General features: G+C 40.4%; 1 protein-coding gene across 2 annotated transcripts in view; it reads left to right on the top strand.

Annotated features, from left to right (window-relative positions):
- smurf2 (SMAD specific E3 ubiquitin protein ligase 2) overlaps window positions 1-21,991 on the top strand; it is a 67,118-nt gene that overhangs the window by 27,703 nt on the left and 17,424 nt on the right. Inside the window, exons 4-11 of one of the 2 annotated variants that reach the window (XM_079252491.1) lie at window positions 5,355-5,488; window positions 10,959-11,024; window positions 11,282-11,366; window positions 11,523-11,606; window positions 14,487-14,695; window positions 16,083-16,167; window positions 18,469-18,627; window positions 18,738-18,785. In XM_079252491.1, coding sequence (XP_079108617.1) covers window positions 5,355-5,488; window positions 10,959-11,024; window positions 11,282-11,366; window positions 11,523-11,606; window positions 14,487-14,695; window positions 16,083-16,167; window positions 18,469-18,627; window positions 18,738-18,785 — 870 coding nt within the window. The remainder of the gene's footprint in view (window positions 1-5,354; window positions 5,489-10,958; window positions 11,025-11,281; window positions 11,367-11,522; window positions 11,607-14,486; window positions 14,696-16,082; window positions 16,168-18,468; window positions 18,628-18,737; window positions 18,786-21,991) is intronic. The other variant, XM_079252492.1, reaches the window with a different exon arrangement.

Raw genomic sequence — 21,991 nt, forward strand, 5'->3', positions numbered from 1 at the left:
CTTAGTAGATGAAATGAGGAAACCAGTGTCCAATTCATCCTGAAAGGGATGATTCTGATTGAACGAGAGAGTACTGAGTTGTAGCCTCAAACAACTGAGGTTCAATATTTAGCAGCTGGAAATAGCAAATAATTAAGTTTTTTAATTTTTTATTCTGCTTTTAGAGTTGGTGCAAAACTCTGTCATGTCCAGTGATCCATCAGAATAGTGTGGTAGTGAAAATGTAGATCATAAAAATAGATCAGTCATGGCTTTTCACAGGTAAACATTGCCTGTTTTTATTTTCCTTAGTCCAAATAAAAAACCCAAATGATTTGTTTCTGCAGAAGTAAATGACATCTAGTTGAAGGAATTCAGGTTCAGATGAGTTGGAGAAGGATTGCATCTTAAAGTTGCAGGATAGTAGATCTCAGTGCCTATCTGTTGGCGTTCTCTGTTGCCATGACAATGACGAGGCTATTGGTACAAATACTCGAGTCAAACCTACGCAGACACAACCAACAATCCCTGCTACCCTGTCTCTACGGGGATATTGTAGTTTTGCATATTAATTTAACTAAAAAATATTTTAATTCCTCAAGAAAAATTTTGATATTGTAGTAGGATTTTACACACACACACACGTAGTAGGATTTTACACACACACACACACACACACACACACACACACACACACACACACATATATATATATATGTGTATATATATATATATATATATATATATATATATACATACATATATATATTAATACATACATATATATATATATATATATATATATATATATATATATTAATTCAGTAGCTCTACTGAAAGCACACATCCCACAGATTCCAAACATACCTGCTTAATGTTGCGATGACCAAGATTCACTCAACTAGGGTCAAAAGAGGTAATAGAAGTGTTTGATTTTATATTTGTATATTCAGCCTTTTAAAAACGTATGTACTTTTTTTTTTTTAATCGATTTGAACGTAATCACTTGAATTCTTTTTATATCTTTAGTCATCTGTTGTAAATAAAAATATTGAAAGTGTTTAATTTTTTAAATTTATTTATTTATTTATTTTTTTTGCAATAAATGCATTTATTGTTTGTGGATAATGGACAGCCGTTGTGTCAACAAATCTTTCAAAATGTCTGAGTTAGGCTGTTCAGGACTTTGTTGGTAGGGCTGTGACGAAATGCTTTTGTCTCGATTCGATTCCGATTTTCTTGGGTGCCGAGTCGATATAAATTGCAATTCTCCCAATTCTTCAATATTGCTGATTTCTGTAAATTAAAAATTTAAAAAAAAATGTAGAAAACTCTTTTATTTATTTTTTTACTCGTCATTTTTCTTGATTTCAGTGAGGACAAAAAAAACACAGTAGCCAGATCATCATTCTGCTGCTATCATGCCCAAGTAGACAGGTAAAAAGATCAACAAAAATGACTAAGATTTTATTGTGAATCATTTTAATTTATTTTAAAAAAAAAAAAAAAAAAATCAATTTTTTAACAAAATAATCGATTTTAAAATTGTGAAGCAAAAAATCTCGATTTTTGATTTTTCGATTAGATTTTCACACCTGGTCCTCGAGGGGAACAATCCTGCAGGTTTTCCATGTGGCCCTGCTCCAACGTACTTGACTCAAACTAATCCGTCCGTGTGCAGAACTTCATTGGCTTTTGGATCCATTTAATGGAAGCCAGGTGTGCTGGAATAGGGATACAAGGAAAACCTGCAGGACAGCAGGCCTTAAGGACCAACTTTGGACACCCCTGTTGTACTGGGTCCTGACATCCTACTACATGTGCTGTAAAAATGTAGCGATCGTTTGATGTTTTTCTCTGTGAGTTGTACTTTACTGATCAGTTTAGAATCCCAGGGCTGTTCTGGACGATCACTTGCAGGACTAGCAAAGTTATAGCTTTTCTTCTGCTGAATAATACCCTTGTTTGATTAAAAAAACACACACACAGAGGGATATGATTATGTACATGGGCTAGCTTTATTCAATAGTTTTGTTTCCCTTTTATTTGACCACATGTTCTAGTCAGCAACCTTGCTGTGAGGGAAAAAATCCCAAATTAAAAAGCTCATCAAACTCTAAATCTGCTGCTTTTTCTTTTTATTGAAATGTTCCCAATGTCCTTCGTAATTGTGTGTGTGTGTGTGTATGTTTTTTTCTTCTTTGCATGTGACTGCATTAAAAATCCAGCCGGACTAATGAATTTTATTGCGTTGTAGCTGCTCCAGATGACGGGGGTTTGGTTATAATACCCCCCTCCCGTCACGTCTGTCTGACATAGCAGCTCTCTCACATCGCACCCCAGACAGGCATTTGGCATTGACTCAAAATGTCCAGACGTCTTACTCACAGCCCTATTGTTTCATATCCCTTTTGGTAAGCAGCATGATAATTACAGTGGGATGCAGTTCTGCGAATCGTTCAGATGACTAGTTGGAGGCTGAAGGAGGGAGCCCACCCGAGCAGATGTGCCACAAGTTCACATGCAGCATTTTTCATCACACCCTGACCCCCATAGATGAGGAAAAAAAAGATGGAGACCAGCACTAAGATGACAAAGAAAAGAGGACTTAGTTGTCTCTGTAGAGGAATTACCTGCTTATGATTGTTTACTTACATGGTGGTGAACCACTCGACCCTTTAATGTTGCTTTTTGCGAACATTAACAAGCCTATCTGAGGAAGGCCGAGTCAGTCTGTAAGGTGGTTTTGTGAACTTGTCTCATCCTGTCACAAGAATCAGGATTTGGTTTCATTATTATTTCAGATGTAACATTACATGTATGTAGTGATTCCATGAACCGATAGCATGGTTCGAGATGAAAATGAACACAATAATGCTTATTTCACAAGGAAGATGTTGATATCCAAAGTGTGGTGTGTTAATATATAAGGGTCGTCTTCACACCAGTGCTGGATGGTCCGCTTCAGACAAACACTGGTGCACTTCCTCACTTCCACAGATATTAATGTGTAAATGCTCATTCGCACTCTGGTTCACACCAAAGACGTAAACTCTGCTCTGCTGGAAAACCAGGGGTCTCGCTTCACTTCCAATTGAACCCAGGTGTGAAACGCTGACAGTGTGAACGCAAACGGACCATCCAGTGAACCAAAGAGAGGAAGAGCTGTAAAGCAACGTGCTGAACAGCTCACTGCATCACCTGCTGCTCTTACTAAAGCTCAAAAAACAGGACTGTGTGATAAAAACGAGCCGACTGAAATGGATGCATAACTGTTTGTACTCGTTGCCATTCGATAAGGCGAGTTTTCAGCTTTTTATTTTTTACTTCCAGGTTAGTGGTTTGTTTTGTTTTTTTTTTTTTTAGCAATACCACACCCCCCAACAAGCAGTTGTTTAAGCCGCATGACGATGTCCAAGCAGTTTGGCCTGATTAATTACATTTTGTAATTGAAAGGAAATCAAAATTTCTTGTACTTCCTCACTTTCCCGCTCAAATGAACTAAAAAAGGTCGAGACAAGACCCTGGAATGCGGTCGAACATCAGCTTCAGTTAAACATACTTGATGCACGTCAGAAGAAAAAAAACGTGACTTTCAACAACTTCACTGCTTTTTGCTTGTGCACATAACTAATATCACACAAATGGTCTTCTCAAAATGCAACATGTGATGGAGATTTTATCCTAACACAAAAACCTGAGCATATATTTTCAAATGAAAGATCTCATCCTTAAAAACATGTTAAATTTTTCATAAAATAAGTATTCATTTTTATTAACGCTACCACAGTCCCATTCCTTTTATATAAGTCCCAACACCAGAGTTCCCTTGTCCACCCTGGCATGAATTAATTGAAAGACAGACTACTAACTTGCTTAACTAAGTACTAAACATATTTAGATTATGACTCTAAATAGGATTAAACTTTACCGTATCTAACCCTTTAACATATACAGATCCCGTATGGAAATCCTATTTTTATTAAGACAACACATTACTTTTCATTCACATGTCTGATTGAATTCAGAAATAAAGTTAAATTAGGATGTTTTAGTTGCTTTTTGTGATTGGATATAAACAAACTGTTAAATCAGCATGTGATGTTTCATGGTGATCACTGGATCCTGACTCAAATTTAATTTGTTTTTTATCTGCAAACATGGCACCTTTATCCATGTAATTAATACAATATGTAATGCAACTTAAAATTTACATCCTTAATTTAATTTTTTCTTTGTTGTGACTTTTTTTTTTAATGACAGTAGCTTGTTTTTATCCCAACTTATTTAGTTATTTTTAGTCTGGCTTCTGTCCACACAAAGTGAGCCTGTAATCTTGTACATGGGCACATGATCCTTGGTAGATCCCTGCAGACATCTCAAACTTGTTAAACTTGAAAAACTTGTAAAGCTAATAATATTCCATATGCCTCAGGTTTAACTTGTGATCATCCCAACAAAAAATATGAACATCCTGAGATGAACCTGTTATCTGCAACATGTCAGTATGTTAGCATGTTAGCATTTCCCCTCAAACTGCTGTGTTTGCAGGTGACTGCTTATATTTTAATAATGTCCCACTGTCCTTTCTTAACGAGTGACTTTTTCCACATTATTTTAATCATTAACCCAGTTTTTCAAGTTTTAAGAGTCATCAAGTTTCTGAACTCCTTAATGTCTCATAAAATCTGAATAATTAGCTCATTAAAACTAAAGCAGTTTTAACTGTGCAGCAAACAGCCTTCAAACTTTATAAGTAATACAGCAGTCTGTATTTGGCAACATGACTGATGGCTGTTTATACCTAATTATGCTTTCAGCTAAATCCGTTTAATCTGGTTTGTCATACATTTATGGGAAAATGCTCATTTTTCTTAGTGTGTTTGACAAAGCTGTAAAGAGCTGAAAACTCTTTCGGCCTCATTTAAAAGCTGTCTAATAGGAAAGGTTTGTCTCTTCCCCCACTTCAGACAGACGCACTCATGAAAACAAAGTTTTACTTTAAGATTTAAGTAAAACATTCAGCTTTCTGTCTGCGGTCCTGATTTTTGCGTTTTCTGTGAAGTGAAACTTAATGTTTTAAATGATTCAAAGTGAACTGGTGGTGCTTTGTTGCACGCTCCAATGCTCAGGGTCAGATTTACACATTGACACACTGGCTGGAAAATCCCTCTGAGCCGCCCCACCTTTTTCCTCCCCATCCGCCTCCGTGTGTCTCATACGTGTCTAGTAATGTGTCCTTGACGGGAGAGACTTTGTAGTTTCCCGTCACATCCTGATGAGATCTGCAGCGCATCTTGGCATCACATTAGCTGGTAGTTTGATCTTAACAGTGTACATTATTGACTTCTCTTGTCCTTTGGCTTTTTCCTCAGATACATTGGAAAATCGGATTCCATCACCATCAGTGTGTGGAACCACAAGAAGATTCATAAGAAGCAGGGGGCTGGCTTCCTGGGCTGTGTTCGCCTTCTGTCCAACGCCATCAACCGCCTTAAAGACACAGGCTGTGAGTGTCAGTGCTGCTTTAATGTCGCCAACTGTCTGAGAAAAGCAGTTTTTACTGTAAAACCTGGAAGAATTAATAATACTTGTGGCAAGAAAGTGTTGACAAACTACTCGTATGGTTTCTCAGACTATTTCCTGGTGAACTGTGTGACCAGCTGCACAAAGCACATGACGTTTTACATTTTAGTCTGATTCTTTTATTTGCAGACAGTTTATTTCCCTGACTACCAGGTAAAAGTGTTAGATAATACAGATGGTTGTAAAGAATTGGATGTATATTCACAAATGAAAGACATCCATTATAAATAAATCGAAATTATCTCAAAACACGAGGTTTAACTCTTAAGATACCACTAGATCATAGTGATATCATTTATACTCAAACATTTCTATGGATAGAGTGTGTGTGTATCTCTGTAGGGTAAATTCTGCCTCCTGATTTTATTTGATTTTAATTCCGGTTAATTGATTATTAAACAATTGTCAGAATTTTTTTCGATGCATTCTGGCTACATTTATTACTACTTTACCCTCCATTCAGTATCCATTAATACGGATGCACTGATCCACTTTTTAGGAGTTCTGATCCGATGCCGATATCTGAAATTTGAATATCTGCCGATACTGATACTTGTCGATACCAAATCTGTTCATGTGAACATTATTGTAACTATGGTTATTATTGCTGTTATAACTATGTAAGATTTCATTAGATTGTAATAAATTAGCTCACCGATACAAATATAATATCATTACAGATCTAACAATTTCTACAAGTTTTATTTTTTATTTGGCACATTATACCTAAATACAAAGATTTAACAAAGGTTAAATAGATACAACAAAGGTTTTGAAACAAAGATCCAGCTTTTGATGTGACAAATAATGTCACATTTTAACATTCAAGGCATTTTTTAAAACATGTTGCATGTCATCAAACACATCTGCACTGACTTGACTAGTGTGGTATCAGGTATCGGTAGTGGTATCTGTACGCTTTTATTAGTACCAAGTACGAGTACACACACTTAGTATTGAGCCGATACCAATACTGATATCGGTATTGGTGCATCCTTGTCCATTAATTCAAGTAACCAAATAAGTTTATCTCCACTATCTTTTATTCGTGTTGAACCATAAATAAATCCAACATGTATCAAACATGTGTTTCATATTATGTTCCATTGTTTCCATGCAGTCTACAGGTAAAATGTGTTAGTGACAACAGCCATTTTTCTCCCCTAACCCGGGTTGGGAATGCGGGGTAGTAAAAGGTAGTAAACTCAACTCTAAGATTTCTGTAATATCTTGTACTATTACAAGGTTATTACTCCATATGGAATAAGTCTGGTCTAGACCGTGATATGATAAATCCATCTTTTTCCAGTCTACAATAACAAAAAGAAAGGCTCGTTATCCCTACTCTGTGACCAAGAAACCAATACAATCCAAAAATGACGATAAAGCCAGTTTCTGTTAATCTTTTAACCAGTTAGATGACTCAAAGTGATGCTAAATCAGGAGCAGTTAAAGAGCAACAAATGACTGGAAAGTTCTGTGTCTCCATGACTGGTGTGCTGGTGTTGAACTGGTTGAAATAAAGCCAACATGACGTTTTCAATGCAAAAGGTTAAGTTTGGTTGGCTTATATTTACTGATACATTCATTTTTCATATTTCTGCCTCATAATGTGACAACTGAGGCTGTCCTGGCAAACAATAAATGCCTGCATGTTGACTGGTGATAAATATATGAGATTCTACCTTCATTTTTACATTTTACAAATAGCCCAGAGTTTTAATAGTTAAAGACTTGTTGCCATGGTGTTGTGATCAAAGATAACCAGAGATGAACTTCTGCTACAGGTTAAGTCTGTCGCAGCACAGAGTGATGTGTTAATTAAAATGATGACCAAAACAAACCTGAATGGCACTGATGTAAGGCTGCTACGGTTCAGACATGATGTTACCAGTGTGTACTGGCGCATTATTGACTTGTAGGCATTACATCACACGCTGAAAAGTGGCTTTAAAGATCTGGTGGCGTCAAACCACAGAGCGAAGTGGCTGAAAGAGCCCGGCTGTAAAAGGTAGACCTCACTTTTCACGATCAGACCAATGAAACCTTGTCTGCTGGTTGTAAAATGCTAAATCAATATTCTTGAGGTAGACTCTTCTAGAGCAGCGGTCTCTGGATTTTATTCCCCTTCATTTATTAATATAAACACTGCCATGGCTTGGTGAACACGCAGGTAAAGGTTTGTCTTGATCTTTATGTTGGCTGCTGAGGTTTTTTGTGCAACAGTTGAACTAGTGCAGGGAAGTGGAACCAGCTTTGTTTTTCTTTTTTTATCCATGCATGACTGGTGACAGGGTGCTCACCAAATTTTCCACTGATTGAGAGAATTACTGCTGTTTGGCTAAGAAAAGCCTTTTACATTGTTATGAGAATGGTATGCTATGCAACAAACATGTTTCTGTTCACTTCATCCACCCTTCTGCACAGGACTTAGCAGAACGATGCTGTTGGTTAACATGGATTGTGATCGTGTTACTTTTTATGATCCACTGCTTTTTTTTAAATGTCGTTGTAGGCAGTACTTTTAGTAGATGTATCTCCAAGTGACGTCTGACTTGAGTGTCCTCCAGTTTTTGTAGTATCTTCTGATGGTGTAGAGGGTGCTGATCCTAGTTTCATTCATTCTTGCTGCACCAAAAGCGTGGTTGTGGCTAAGGTGGTGCAGCCAGTTGCTGACTCCAGCGACAGCTTTAATTTTGTCAGAAAATTGGTATTTAGTTGACGTCTCTGACCTCCTAAAACCAAAGTGTCTCCAGACTACAGATACTGCTCCCTCGTTCTGTGTGATCATGTTCAGCTTCAGTGGTATCTCCAGTAGCACACCTGCTCAGCTGCATGGAGGTTCAGCGGTGCAACACTGAAAAGAGTCCCTACTCAGTTTCCTGTAAGGTTGTTTAGGTTTTTTAAACCAGTGTTTTTTGGTGAAAGACAAATTCATTTAACAAAAATCCAAACTGATTTTACCACCCAGGACGATGTTGAACCCATTTTAAGTTCCTTAACTGCTGCATCCTGGGAAAAAGTGCAGCTTGAACACTGTCTGAGAAATTTCAAGTACAAGACTTGTTTTGTAAAACCTATGTGTTTTTTAGATACAGGAATGTTTGAATTGTGCTACAAATCAAATTTTAAGGTTTTCTGTTTTAGGTTTTTTTTCCCCTCTCTCTTTATCTTTTCCTATGAGGAGTTTTCTCTTCTTTCTCTTTCTGTCTTTCTTCTGTCCTCTCCAGTCCGGTCCAGTTGTACAAACTCTACAATGCAAACAATAATGCAAAATAAATATAGAAATAAAATAAAAATTCAGAAAGTCAAGGGGATCATTATATCTATAAAGCTTCCCTTGGCAAAGTAAATTTGCTCAGCAGAACACAGCATCCAGACCATCATTCTGATTGCCTAAATGCTGGACAAGACGAAGGAAAAAAACAAAAAAAAGTTTTCTATGCAGCTTGTAGCTGGATCTTAAAGCTGTGGAACATCCTTACACACTTTCATTTCCATCAGCCATATTTATCCAAGTAAGTCCTGTACTAAATGGTTCTATCATGTCCAAACTAATCCTTAAGATCAGCTCTGGTATTTCAGTCAGTGGCATTTGATTAACCCAGATCATTATTCTTTACTAAATGCGTGAGTAAGTACTGAATAAGTACCTGACTTGTCAAGCACTTCCTCTCCTCTGGCCTTCTGTTAGCGCTGCATCCATCAAGGTGTGTGAGTTTTAGATGAAGAGGTTAATGGCACCGGCCTGCTATCCCAGTTAAGTGATTATAACATTGAGTGGCTCCCTTTGGTGTCCTGTCTTACTCAGTAAGTCTGACTCAGGCCAGACCGGAGTGTGAGAAGGGTCAGCGCTCTGCCCCAAGCCAGAGCAGGAAGAGCCAATCAGCATCACCCTGCAATTACAGTAAAAATGTCTCCTGTCAGAAGCTTGCTGGATAAATGAGACGGAGGCTTTAGTAAATGGCTCCTTTATAAAAAGCAAGAAATGGCAGACCGTTTTTACCGACATTAGCGGTCCTTGGCGGGTTTTTCGAGCAGGTGACTGCAGTCCTGTCGGCTTTTCCTAGAAGCTCCTGACACTGTTGTTTTCCGGAGCGACACAGGAAACCTGAAGCTTGTGCCACAGCTGTGAGTGGTTTGCTTCTGCATTTCCTTTTTCCCCTGGCCTCCTCTTCACCCCATGGTTCCCCCCCCTCTTCAGTCTCCTTTATGGACTGGCAGCACACACACACACACACACACATAGAAAAACTAAACGCCAGTATGACTAACCTCCCTCTATCTCCGTCTGCCGATCTAGACAACCGGTCATTTCACGCAGACATACATAATTGTGCAGCTATTTAAATGTAAGCGTAGATTTGTAGCGCTCTCTCTGTTGTGGCTTTTTTCATTCTTTTGTTTTTGGGTTTTTTTGTTTTTTGGTCTGCTTTTACTAGCAGTTGCCATTTTGTCGTCGTCCCCCCCAAAGCCATGGAAAGGGCATCGGGCAGACTTCAACATATATAATAGCAGAGCGTCTTGGCTTGACTTGAACGTTTATGTATAATTGCAGCGTGTTTTGTTTCTTGTTTTGTCTTATGACTGTGCAGGTATTTATGTTTTTATGCATGTTGCTGCACTTCTTGTCCTTTGCACTGGTGTGTGTACTCTCTGTTTCTCTGCGGCTGCTGACCTCTGGCCAGCCTTGTAACGCTTTGGCCGTTGCCTGTTTGGGTTGCTGTTTAGTCTAGACAGACATCCTGAGCTGATCTGCATGACACCCAGACAACAGAGAGCAGATAGTGGCATTTCTCATGTCTGCAGGCATCTCGGACATTTTTTTGCCCTGTTTTTTTTTTTTCTTTCCGCCTGATCTCTCTCCTCCTCCCTCACTTTTCAAATTCCACAGACTTTAAGAAGTTCAGACAAAGAGTTTCCAGACTTTGGCAGAAGTTCATGTCCATGCTAAGACCGAGCGGAATAGTGCAGGCTTTGTACTGAAATTTGTCAAACGTTTGACCCTTTGCATTTGAACTGAGGCCTGCTCTGTAGCTCTGCTCAGTGCGATTTTTACAGCCCGTGGCTGTTCCACAGCCCAGACCATCTGTTCCAGGACACGGCCAAGCTGCGGTCTGCAGACAGAAGAATGAGAGACAGATAATGAGGGACAGAAAAGCTCCACTCTAAGTGATGTAAATGATACAGAGCGATGGGACTTGTCCAAGAAGGGAGAAGCGAGTCCAAAAGACATGCTGGTTTTACATGTATCGCTCTCACATGATGAATCCTCTTCTTCTTTTTCTTTTTTTTTCTTATTCCTTCTTTCATCTCTGCTCTCATTTCCTTCCAGTCTGATTGTGTCGTTTTCTTCTTCTTTTTTTTTTTTTTATTTTTTTTATTTCAAACAGATCAGAGACTAGACTTGAACAAGTTGAGCCCTAATGACAGTGACACAGTGAGGGGTCAGATAGTAGGTAAGTACAGCTTTTACCATTATAATGCTGTTGATTCACATTTTGTACAAAGTGTTTGTTTAAAAAAAAAAAAAAGTCCATGAATAAACAGAGTAAAAGGAAGCTTGACTCAACCAGATCCTCCAGCGTGTTTCTAATAAAACCTTTTCTGTTCCTTGTAAAGATGTGTATAAATCCATGTTTCTATAAGATATCGGTGCCCCGGCTGTGATCGGCTGTCTAGTAATAGTGCATCTGTCTGCCATGTGTTCCTGCAGTGAGCTTGCAGTCGAGGGACCGAATCGGCACTGGAGGTCCTGTGGTGGACTGCAGTCGTCTGTTTGACAATGATCTTCCAGACGGGTGAGTTTAGAATCTTTTTATTTGTTTTATTTTATTTAAACAACACATGCTCGCTTCAACAAGGGTTGAGATGTTTGCTGTAAGACTGACATCAGCAGCAGGTCTGATCAGATGCTCCTGCGGTTGCCTGACCTTGTCCGTGTTTCTTGCTGGCAGCTGGGAGGAGAGGAGGACAGCGTCTGGAAGAATCCAGTACTTGAACCACATCACACGCACCACACAGTGGGAGAGGCCGACCAGGTGAGTACGCTTCGCTGCCCGCAGAAACTCAAACCCAGACCTCAATGCAGCCCAAGTCGATGGAAGACCTCATGTTGACCTCAGGGCTCCAACGCTGCGAAACTCTTGAGGGGAAAACGGAAGAAGGCCACTTTAGAGAGAAATAAATGAATGGCGTCAGACACGGTGAAATCCAGTGATGCAGAAGAATCAGACGGATCGTGGAGCTGTCATAAGTAGATATGGAGCCATCCTTTTTCTGACTAACTTCTATTATATACAGTAACCAGACTGAAAAAATTAAATCTTATTTACTGTGAATCAACATTGATTTATTTTTTTTTTGTTGGGGAAAAATAAATTGAGACAAAACATTTTCAGTTTTACTGACCGTGCCAACCCTACCATGCTAATGCTGCCTTTATGCATCATCTCACCAGCTGCCTACGTGGCTGATAATGTGTTTTTACATTTTTATTTTATGATGTTGAAGTAAAATTGATTTAGCTGCCAGTAATGATGAAGAAACACTGATTAAACCTGTGATCTGGTTCCAAGTTTTTCTTGTTATCAATGAATTTAAGTGTTTTTTCAGCAGTGATTCATAAGCAGGATCATCCTAAACAAAATATTTATTAAGAAATATTATTGCAATATTTATTGAGAAATATTTTATTACTTTTTACATTAAATGGCCACTTTACTTGTAATGATGAAATATTTTTTAAAAGATCTTAAGTTATTTTCAGCTCGTCTTCATTAGGCCTGTTTTTCTGTCATTTTTTAAATAACTTGCTCAAAATAAACAAGTACATCTTCACAACTATAAGAGTTGTATGTATAGCTGGTCTTAAAAGAAAGCTGACGTGTAAAGGGATTACTCCAGACATGTCAGAATGAAGATACGTGTCACAGTGTCACTAGATGTGTTTCCATTACACCTGGAATTCTGCAAAAAGTAAATATCGCAATAAAAACACCTACATTTAAAAAAAAAGTCTCAAATATCTCTAAAAAGTTTTTACAGTCTCGTGAGGTGGTTTTTAGACCTTTTGACATGGAACATATCGCAAAACTGTAATGGAAACACTTTTCACATTTATGTGTCCCCGGACGTGACGTGGGGGTCACGACCAGTTCATTTCCAGTAAAGATGGCGTGGTGTGGAGCAAATTTTTTAGTTTTAGAAAAGAAAATAAAGCAAATAGAATACCCCAAAATATCTAAGTGGCCACCTTTCACACGCCATAAAACTGAGGCTTAAACACTGTTCAATGGAAACATGCAAATCCCAACTGTTGTTTGTCGAAACTTAGAAATATCGCTTTTATTTTGTTGAAAAATGTATTGGAAATGCAACTAGTGGATCCACCTGGAACATAGCAGAACATGTAAATGGTTATCTCCTGAAAGAAAACCACAAAACTCTCAGTGAAAAGCAGAAGATAGCTGCCAAATTAATCTAGGAATGAATGAAATCAAGCTAAAAAAAAAAAAAAGGGAACCTGAGTAGTTTTATAGATGCTTTAATGGAAGAGTCATGCAGGTAAAAGCTGATGATCAACACCTATTTAGAGCCAGAGTCAGGAGAATAAAGAAATAGACACCACATTCACCTTAGAAACACCATGAGTAGATAGTACATGAGAGGAAGAGTGAATACATACCACCATTAAACCTTTTATCTCCATGGAAACCATTCATGATTCATTTCAAACAAAGGCCGTCATAAAAAAAAAAAAAATACATGTTTGAGACGGAACAAAACTTTTGACCACATAACAACTAAAATAAGTAATGATTTATGTTTTTTTTTGTAACCAGCAGACGCTCTGCTTTCACAGGACACCTTGGTTGTGTGGTTTGAAGTGTAGAATTAGCAGAAGCTCGAAAGCTAACAGTGCTGTTCTCATTTTTTTTGCTACATTCCTGTATAATTGCTGGGGGTTTGAACTGTATATGGTTTGGATGCCAGTGCGTGTTAGAGGCTTTGTAGCCAAGTTTTTCATGATTTTTGGTGTGATACATGTTCGGGTTGGTGTCATGCTGCGGTCATGAAGAAGAGGTTAGCTTTGGACAGATTAGCAATGTCGTTGTTAGCTAGCTGAGCTCTCCCATTTCTAAATTGGAAAAGTTAACTCCCCAAAAGGTTTGAAGAAATTTGACGCAGACCTGATGCAATTATTTATTTAAGTTAGTCTTTTTTCTATAAAGTCACATATTTTCATGTTGTCTCGGTAACTTATCGACTGATTGACAAGTGATGATCCAAATATTTCAGCACTGTAGGGCAACGGTGTCCAGTCGGTCCTTGAAGGCCGCTGATTTTCAGAGTATTTTTGCTTCAACACACCTGACACAAATGGATCCAACAGCTGATCTGCACAATAATCTTCATTAGAGTCAGGTGTGTTGGAGGAGGGATACATGGAAAACCTGCAGGATTTTGGCCCTCAGGAACCTGAACTGGACACCCCTGCTGTAGGGTCTTGAATCCCAAGAATTTTAATGGGAGGAGTGATTAATACAGCTGTCCGTGTCTGGTATCCCACAAAGGAAAGATGACCACAAAGGAGTTTCACAGTCTTAATTAAAAAAAATCTTGTTTTATTTATTCATTTATGTATTTATAGACTGGCGACCTGTCCAGGTTGTACCCCGCCTGTCACCCGAAAGCTGCTGGGATAGGCTCTAGCTCCCCCGCAACCCTTGATCAGATAGAGAGGTTCAGATAATGAATGAATGAAGGATTTATGTAATTATTCAGATCCAAAAATCATAAAGTTTATTGTTTAAGATCCAACGTTTGCATCTGGCGCAGGTACTCCTCACCATGCTTTATTCTGAGGTCAAAAACAGATTTTACTCTCTTTAAATGACCCATTGTTTCCCCGCTCTAAGGCCTGCATCAGAGTACTCCAGCCCTGGTCGACCGCTCAGCTGCATCGTAGATGAGAACACGCCCATCAGCACGAACGGGGCCACACCCACCACAGCGTTACCGCCCGGCGACCAGCGGGCCCAGGAGAGACGAGTACGATCGCAGAGGCACCGCAACTACATGAGCAGAACCCACCTGCACACGCATCCAGACCTTCCAGAGGGATATGGTAAGGAGGGAGGGAGCCTTTACTTCTGTGTACATTATAAGTCTCTAAAACACAAATCAGCTATAATTAATGAATCTGATTGACTAAATTTTCATTTGAAACTCTCCCATGAAAGCCCCTCAGTGCCCATGAAGGATTGCGCCGCCATTGCAGCGTACTTGTGCCCGTTTAGCCAACCTGCCTGCTCAACAGTAACTCGCTCCGTTCAACGCCTCTCCGATGCTGCTGCACACAAGCAGCCTGAAAATACTGACTCCATTTTACACAATCTAATTGAATTGATCTCGCTGTTACAAGCTGGCGGCAGCCATTTCCCCCCCTTTTTTCTTTCTGCACACAGACAAACAATCACAAGCATTCATGTAAAAGCAACACACGAGCTGCGATCCATCCACACAGCCCGAGGGAGTTTTGTTCAGCCTCATAGTGAAGTCTCCTGCAGGATTTAGGAGAATCCAGCTTCGCTTAGACGGATGTGTTTGTCTCGTTATCTTTATAGAAGTATAACGCGCTGGACTTGTGAGATCAGGCCTAATTAGCCTCTGTGCTGCTCTAAACCTGGAAGAAATCCGACTTACTGCTGATGGTGTCAGTCGTTCGTTTATTTATTAAATTACAGCCTGAAGAAAACTTTTTGGAAAATGTATCCGAGTGGGATCAGAGGGCAGTCCTGCGAGACATTTCCTGCAGCGTGTTGCCTCGCGTGTAATCCCAGACGTCATGTGCGTATCTTGGCTCTTCTGCGTTGCAGTCTTTGGATGTCTGTGTAAAGCTGTAAGGGGACATTAATGTGAAAGGCACCTGTGTGCGAATGAAACCGATTTTTCATTTCGCCGGCTCGCCCAGAAGCTCTTAACTCCGTCCTTAATCTGTCTACGAGTCAGAATTTTACCCCTGCGTGTGGAGCGTGCGCCATGCTCGTAGCCGGCCGCCCGTTTGATGGCTATGCGTGCGTACACGCGAGAGCAGGTGATGGATCCGAAGGGATGCCAGCGAAGAGCTCTCTGGCAGGCAGCGCCGTGGAAATATCTCTGTCAGGCTGTGATGAATGAGCTCTTCAACTGAAAAATCAGACATCCACCCCCCATGTTTCCCCTCTCTTCCTCTCCAATGTCTCCTCACCCTGTCTCTCACCTCCTCCCTCCTCTTCCTCTTCCTGGCTGCCTTCTGGGATCTCCACTGACTCAAGCAGTCCTTTCATCTCCATCTGTCTGATCACTCTCCTACGTAGACAGATTGAGCACAGTCTGTCTACATGTGGCACACGAGTTAAACTCTTGAAATATATTCCAGCAATTTGACGAACGTCACGTTTTTTTATGCCAAGGTTGAAGACATGTGTTCAACCTTTTTATTTATATACTTTTTTTTGTGTGTCTTTTAACAGAGCAAAGGACGACGCAGCAAGGCCAAGTTTACTTTCTGCACACTCAGACAGGCGTCAGCACGTGGCACGACCCCAGGGTACCCAGGTACATCCTGCAACCAGAGAACACAGCATGGTGGATTACTGTGTTTTCTCTTTTCACCGTCTTTACAACTAACAGTGAAATGTGTTAAAATGTATAAGAGGATGCAGAAATATTCTTTTGCCTCTTCATGAATCCATTAAGCAGCCATAGATTTAATATAAAAAATGGATGAAGCCGTCTTTTCTTGAAGTATTCTTGGATTGTGTGGATTGTGTGACCAGAGCTGAACTGGAGAATAATCGCCAGTCAGGATATTACTTATGCATTATGTTGAAGGGAGGCTATGCCTCCTTTAAATAGAAACAGTGTGATGAGAGACCAGCTCATTTTTCTGTAATATGAGGTCCCGTGAGCATCATCCACACAACTGGTTTCCAGACATTTCATTAGGTTTATTTTCCTTTAGATGGAGGCGTTGAAGAGTTTTGTATGAAAAACAGCTCTTGTATTTGCTTCCAGTCGTACATGTTCAGGTTGTTGGACTTTAAAACATTTAATAAACTTCTGTAGTAAATGTTTAAACTCGGATGGAAAAACTGATAAACTGACAAAACTGAAAAATAACAATAAATGTTAAGTTTTATTTGTATAGCACTTTTCTCAGCAAACAGAAATGTACAAAGACAGCAGCGGATGTAATTTTTAAAAAAGTAAAACAAACTCGAAAGAGGAACAATATGACTTGATGATTAAAGTAAAGCGCAACATTTTGTTCACAGATAAATAAGTAGCAGAATCATTTTTAAAAATTAAGGTTTTCTGAAAATTATGGAGTAATTTTAAAAAGGCAACCATCTGTAAACTCCGGGTTGCGTCTAATGATTGTCTACCTATTCATCTGGGGAAACCAAGATGGCATAGTGCTCGTTCTCATCACATTTCATGCTCTTTTGAGACGATTGATGTTTAAATTTATACGTCGTCTTGATGAATCTTGTAATGGGATTATAAGAATGTTCACCCAGCCTGCTTTCAGTACCATGAGATACCAGCCTGCTGTGTGGAAGTACTGGTACACGTCTCTTTTAAATATGTTTGTATGTCTGTATTTTTATTTTTTTTTTGTTTGCTTTTTCTGTTTGTTTTTTTTTAATGTACCTAGAGTCTAAATAAAGATAAGATAATTCTAATAAAAAATAATAAGTATCATATGGATTAAAAACCCTTCCGAAAATCAAACAAGCAAACAACAAAAAAGTCCATCTGAAGAATGCAGATTTGACGGCCTATGACAAAGCGTTTCATACGCTGGAGGCTCAAATGTGTCTTTGTCCCACACTGTGATCTGGGAACAGTTAGCAGGGAACCATCTGTGCATCCCAGTGGTCAGGAGGGCACATACCAGGTCAATAAGCCTGACAACAAAAGTCATGTCATCATATGTTGCTGCAGCATTTTGAATCAAATCGGAGGCCGACGGAGACGCCCAGACTTACACCTGACTACAATGATCTACAGTAGTGAAGGCGAGAATGGACTAAATCTCTGCAGAACGTTTATGTCAAGCAGGGAAAAAAGACTTCCTTCCTGATTTCTATCAGCCTGGTTTATATTAGTATTTAAAATGTGTTTGATTCTTATTAGAGGATGAATTTACTGATCCATCCGCCGACCGCGTCATATCCTGGTCCTCCTCTGTAGCCTGCTGGGAAACCTGCAGCGCATTATAAGCCCCACAAGCTGTCAGGCCTACTTCATGATTTCACTTTGGTCGCCTGACACACATCTCGAAAGGCAGCACTGCTACGAGCAAACATCAGGCATACCTCAGGTGGCCTCTAACAGAGACACTCGACACACGTGTGCCGTATCGATGACCACATTCTAAAAGAACGCACATGCATGTTATCTGCATGTACTTTCCAAAGTCAGGCTTTAGTGCACATTTAAATACTGATAACTTCTCTGCACTGTCAGTAACATGAGATGGAGGAGATTTTTATTGCTCCAGATAGGCTGTTTGTAACGCCACACCTCTGACTGAGCTGAAGGCTTCAACCCCACGTTCGCACCCACGTAGCGAGCCTGCTGTATTTTCTGCAGCTTTTGGTCTCCATGGAGTTTAGTTGAAAGTGGTTGCAGGGCTTGTAGTAAATAATTTAAATGTGAGGAAGAGGAAAAATAGCATAAAAGTGGTTTCTCAGACCTCTGAATCTGGCTGTCCAGTTAGTCAGGGTTTTGGTATGTTCTATAACTCCAGCGTGATGTGTGAGCCTGGTCTGTCTTTTCCCCCTATCCCACCCTGCCATGCCGCTCGCTTCCCTTCGTCTTCTTACATACGTTTTCTCTCCTGCACCACAGAGATCTGAGTAATGTGAACTGTGAGGAACTCGGCCCGCTACCACCAGGATGGGAGATACGGAACACGGCCACAGGGAGGGTTTACTTTGTGGATCATAACAACCGAACCACGCAGTTCACTGACCCGCGGCTCTCCGCTAACCTGCATCTAGTCTTAAAGTACGAATTGCAGCTGAAAACGGAAAACATCTAAAGTAAAACTGCTTTTAAAAAGTTTCTAAAGTCAGAAATGTTTCTTTTTTTTTTTGTATATATATATATCTCTGCAGCCCAAGTCCCAACGGCTCTCGAGGAGGCATCGAAAGTCAAAATGTCAGGTAAGGTTTGGGCTTCCCGCCAGCACTTTACACCCAGACAGGAAGACACACACAGTTGGACATCATTCATTCACTGTAGTTACTCTGCCTCCCCCTCAGTCAATGTTTTACACCGCAGCATCGTGCCAAAGTGTGTTCGCCACCTGTAGAGGTTCAACACTCGCCGTAGAGCCAGTTTCTGCACAAATGCACGCAGAAACGCACACACGGTTGACTCCCCCACATCCCCGTCTCTCCACACAACAGCTCCAACATTCCTCGGCCCTGCAGAGGTTTTAATCATGAAGGCGTTTTAGCACACAATCCGTCACAAAGCTGTCTTTGGCCAGACATCAGATAGCAGAGTGGAAACCGAAGCTGCTGCGGAGCGTCTTACATCCAGGAAACGGAGCATAAATCCAATGCCCACGTCAATGAGTGAGGCGTAAGTTTGCGTGTCTGCATGTGTGGATCGGCGTGTCTGAGTTCACGCTTCTCTGCCCGGCACATGGCTGCATCCATGGATGCACACATGCTCCGAATTTCTTCTCCTCTGGTGCAGCTGTTCAAATACATACAGCAGAATTACCCAGAGGGTCCTCGCTGTACAAAGGTGAAGAAGTGTCTCGGTGCGCCTCCCCCTCCCTGACCTCATTCCTTCTCCGTGCAGATTGAGCCGGAATGCTTCGACACTCGGATCGGGTTTCTTGCTTTTCTGTTCTGATGGATCAAAGAACATATTTTGGATTTTGGATTTGTTTTCGATCCTCCTCCTTCTCCTTGTTGTCATGCAGGAGTTTAGACGTAAGCATGATCACAACCAAGTTTTTAAATACTTAGTGTTAGAATCAGACACACCTTTTGGTAGAAGTTCATGTTTGTTTTTAATCTGTGTTAAGACAACATGTTTACACTTTTAACATGATGCAGGTCGAGTTTTAAGGAAGCATGTTGCTGTGTTCATGTATGATAAATGTGATGTGATTTAAGCAAATGAGAAAGATTCAGGGTTGATTTTGATTGGCACGTCCTTTGGCCAATCAGATGCGAGAACAGCCAAGGATCATACTATTGTGTGAAAGGCTGAGAGGAGAGCGAGCGTAGTTGTACTGGTCAGATACAAAGACGGTGCTTTCAGACGGATGATGTTTAAGAGGTGTGAAACTGGGTTCTTCTTGGTGGAAACAGTCCCACCTTAACTCCAGTTTAACCAGCTTACCCAGTTGCAAAGCGAGCTGACAAACTTCTTTGTCCTGACGTGACGCTTTAATCCAAAGTGACTTACATATGAGTGAGAACAACACAAGCAGGAAATCAAACGGTAGAGGACATCGTAGGAAGGTGCTGGTGGACTGTCCAGTTAGACGCAGGTCCTTCCATGAAGTGTTGCAGGCTTTTTTATTTTTTGTTTGTTTGTTTGTTTTCACCCCTCCCAGCCCATAACACCACCGATGTTAAAGTACAAAGAATTAATACCATAATGTTTGTTGCAAAGAACTGGGCTAAGTTCTCCAACTTTCCAACAAATAAAGCTAAACTAAGTAGCTATGCTAAGATCTGAGTCTTCAGCTTGCTCTTAAAAGTAGACAGGGACTCTGCATAGTAGATCATTCCAGCATCGTGCCACAACAGAGGAAAAGAGTCTGGCTAGTGATTTAATCCCACATATTGGTGGCAACATGAGGCGTCTTTCACTGGTGGAACGTAGCTGTCGAGACAACCAAGAAAATTTTGTAAGATTTTGGGATGTTAAGTAAAACATCCACAAATCTAGCAAACCAACTAACATAGCGATGCTGCGGCATTGAGTTTGTAGTTGAAATGAATTATTCTGTTGTGTAGGTTATGTTAATGCGCTAATCTGGACTTAATTATAAACAGATGGTGTGTTGTCAGTGTGTGTGTGTGTGTGTGGAAACTCTGTAGTCTTCCTTTTCAGTTGTTGTGGTCGTGGCTGTCAAAGCTGGAAAAATGGACAGGCACCACATCTAGCTCCACTTTAGCCGAAGTCTCTTCACTGTCGCAGCTTTCCTGCTTCATTTAAACGTGTTATTTGATCTGGTGTTGTGTTTTGTTGTGTGTTTTATTTGCTAGAAACAAAGCTTGTAACACAGCACGATGAACATTGACAGCCGGCTAGCTGAACACATTGGTGCTCAGTTAGCCGTCTAGCTGAGCACCAATGTGTTCAGCTAGCCGGCTGAAGTTTTGTTTTGGTGCCCATTGAGAGCCGGCTTCAGGCTGTGAACCGGTTTGGGAGCTGGCACGGTGACGTAGAAAGGTGGGGTCTGGATTTAAAGGATAAGTCCACCAGGAAGAAGTGGAGAAATGATGGATCTTTAATGTCTAATGTTGACACTTTGACCTTTTTTAATTTGATTCATTTGTTGTGGTTCTGAGTTCAGATTGTTTAATGGTTTGATGGAAATATTAAATAAAAAAAATAAGACTTATGAAAGAATGACTAAATAAAAAGCTTAATTACTAATTTAAAATGTATTTATAATGGCCCAACTAATAATACTAAATGAAGAGCCCAAAGAGTTGAATCTTATGAGAGTCGGATTTCTCATCGTTACAGTTTAGCTTTCTTTTTTCTTTTCATTTTTTTGGAGTGACTCTAGTTTGTGACAAAAATCTGGAATATCTATCCGTCATCGTGACTCTCTGTCAGACATCTGCCTTTTATCAGGTTAGATATTACAGACATCTTCACCCTCTTGTATGCCGTCATCCCACAAAAATGTTTGATGCGTAACTTTGATGCTGTCCGTCAAAGTTCCAGTTTATTGTTCTGGTTTTTCACTGCAGAAGGCGGTAGGTAGAGCGACCACGGCTCTGCTGGGTCCAGGCTCTCCTCTCTGTCCAGCAGGCAACAGAAAGTGCTTATACAGCTCCGTCGTGTCATCAGTAAGCAGCTGGAAAGAGAACAGAGATCCACGGGGCCCGCAGCTACGAGGGGAAGCCGTGGCAGCAACGTGTGATTTATGGGTGAAAGTGCAGGGAGAGATGCTCCCGCGCCTCCTCCCTCCTCCCTCTGAGCTGTCTGCCGTGTTTGGGTGCTGTCAGGAAAGCGCCTTTCCTGCCCTTCCTCTCCCGCCGCCGCTCCTTCTGAGTCTAGTCTGCAGGAAATAAAGGGATTCATGAGGAGGTCTCGGCCGCCCGATGGGGCCCTGTGGCTTTCTGGGACAGCAGGAAGTGATTGAGAAGCCAAATTGCGTTCTGCA

The sequence above is a fragment of the Telmatherina bonti genome, assembly GCF_933228915.1.
Source record: "Telmatherina bonti genome assembly, chromosome: 14".
Lineage (NCBI taxonomy): Eukaryota > Metazoa > Chordata > Actinopteri > Atheriniformes > Telmatherinidae > Telmatherina > Telmatherina bonti.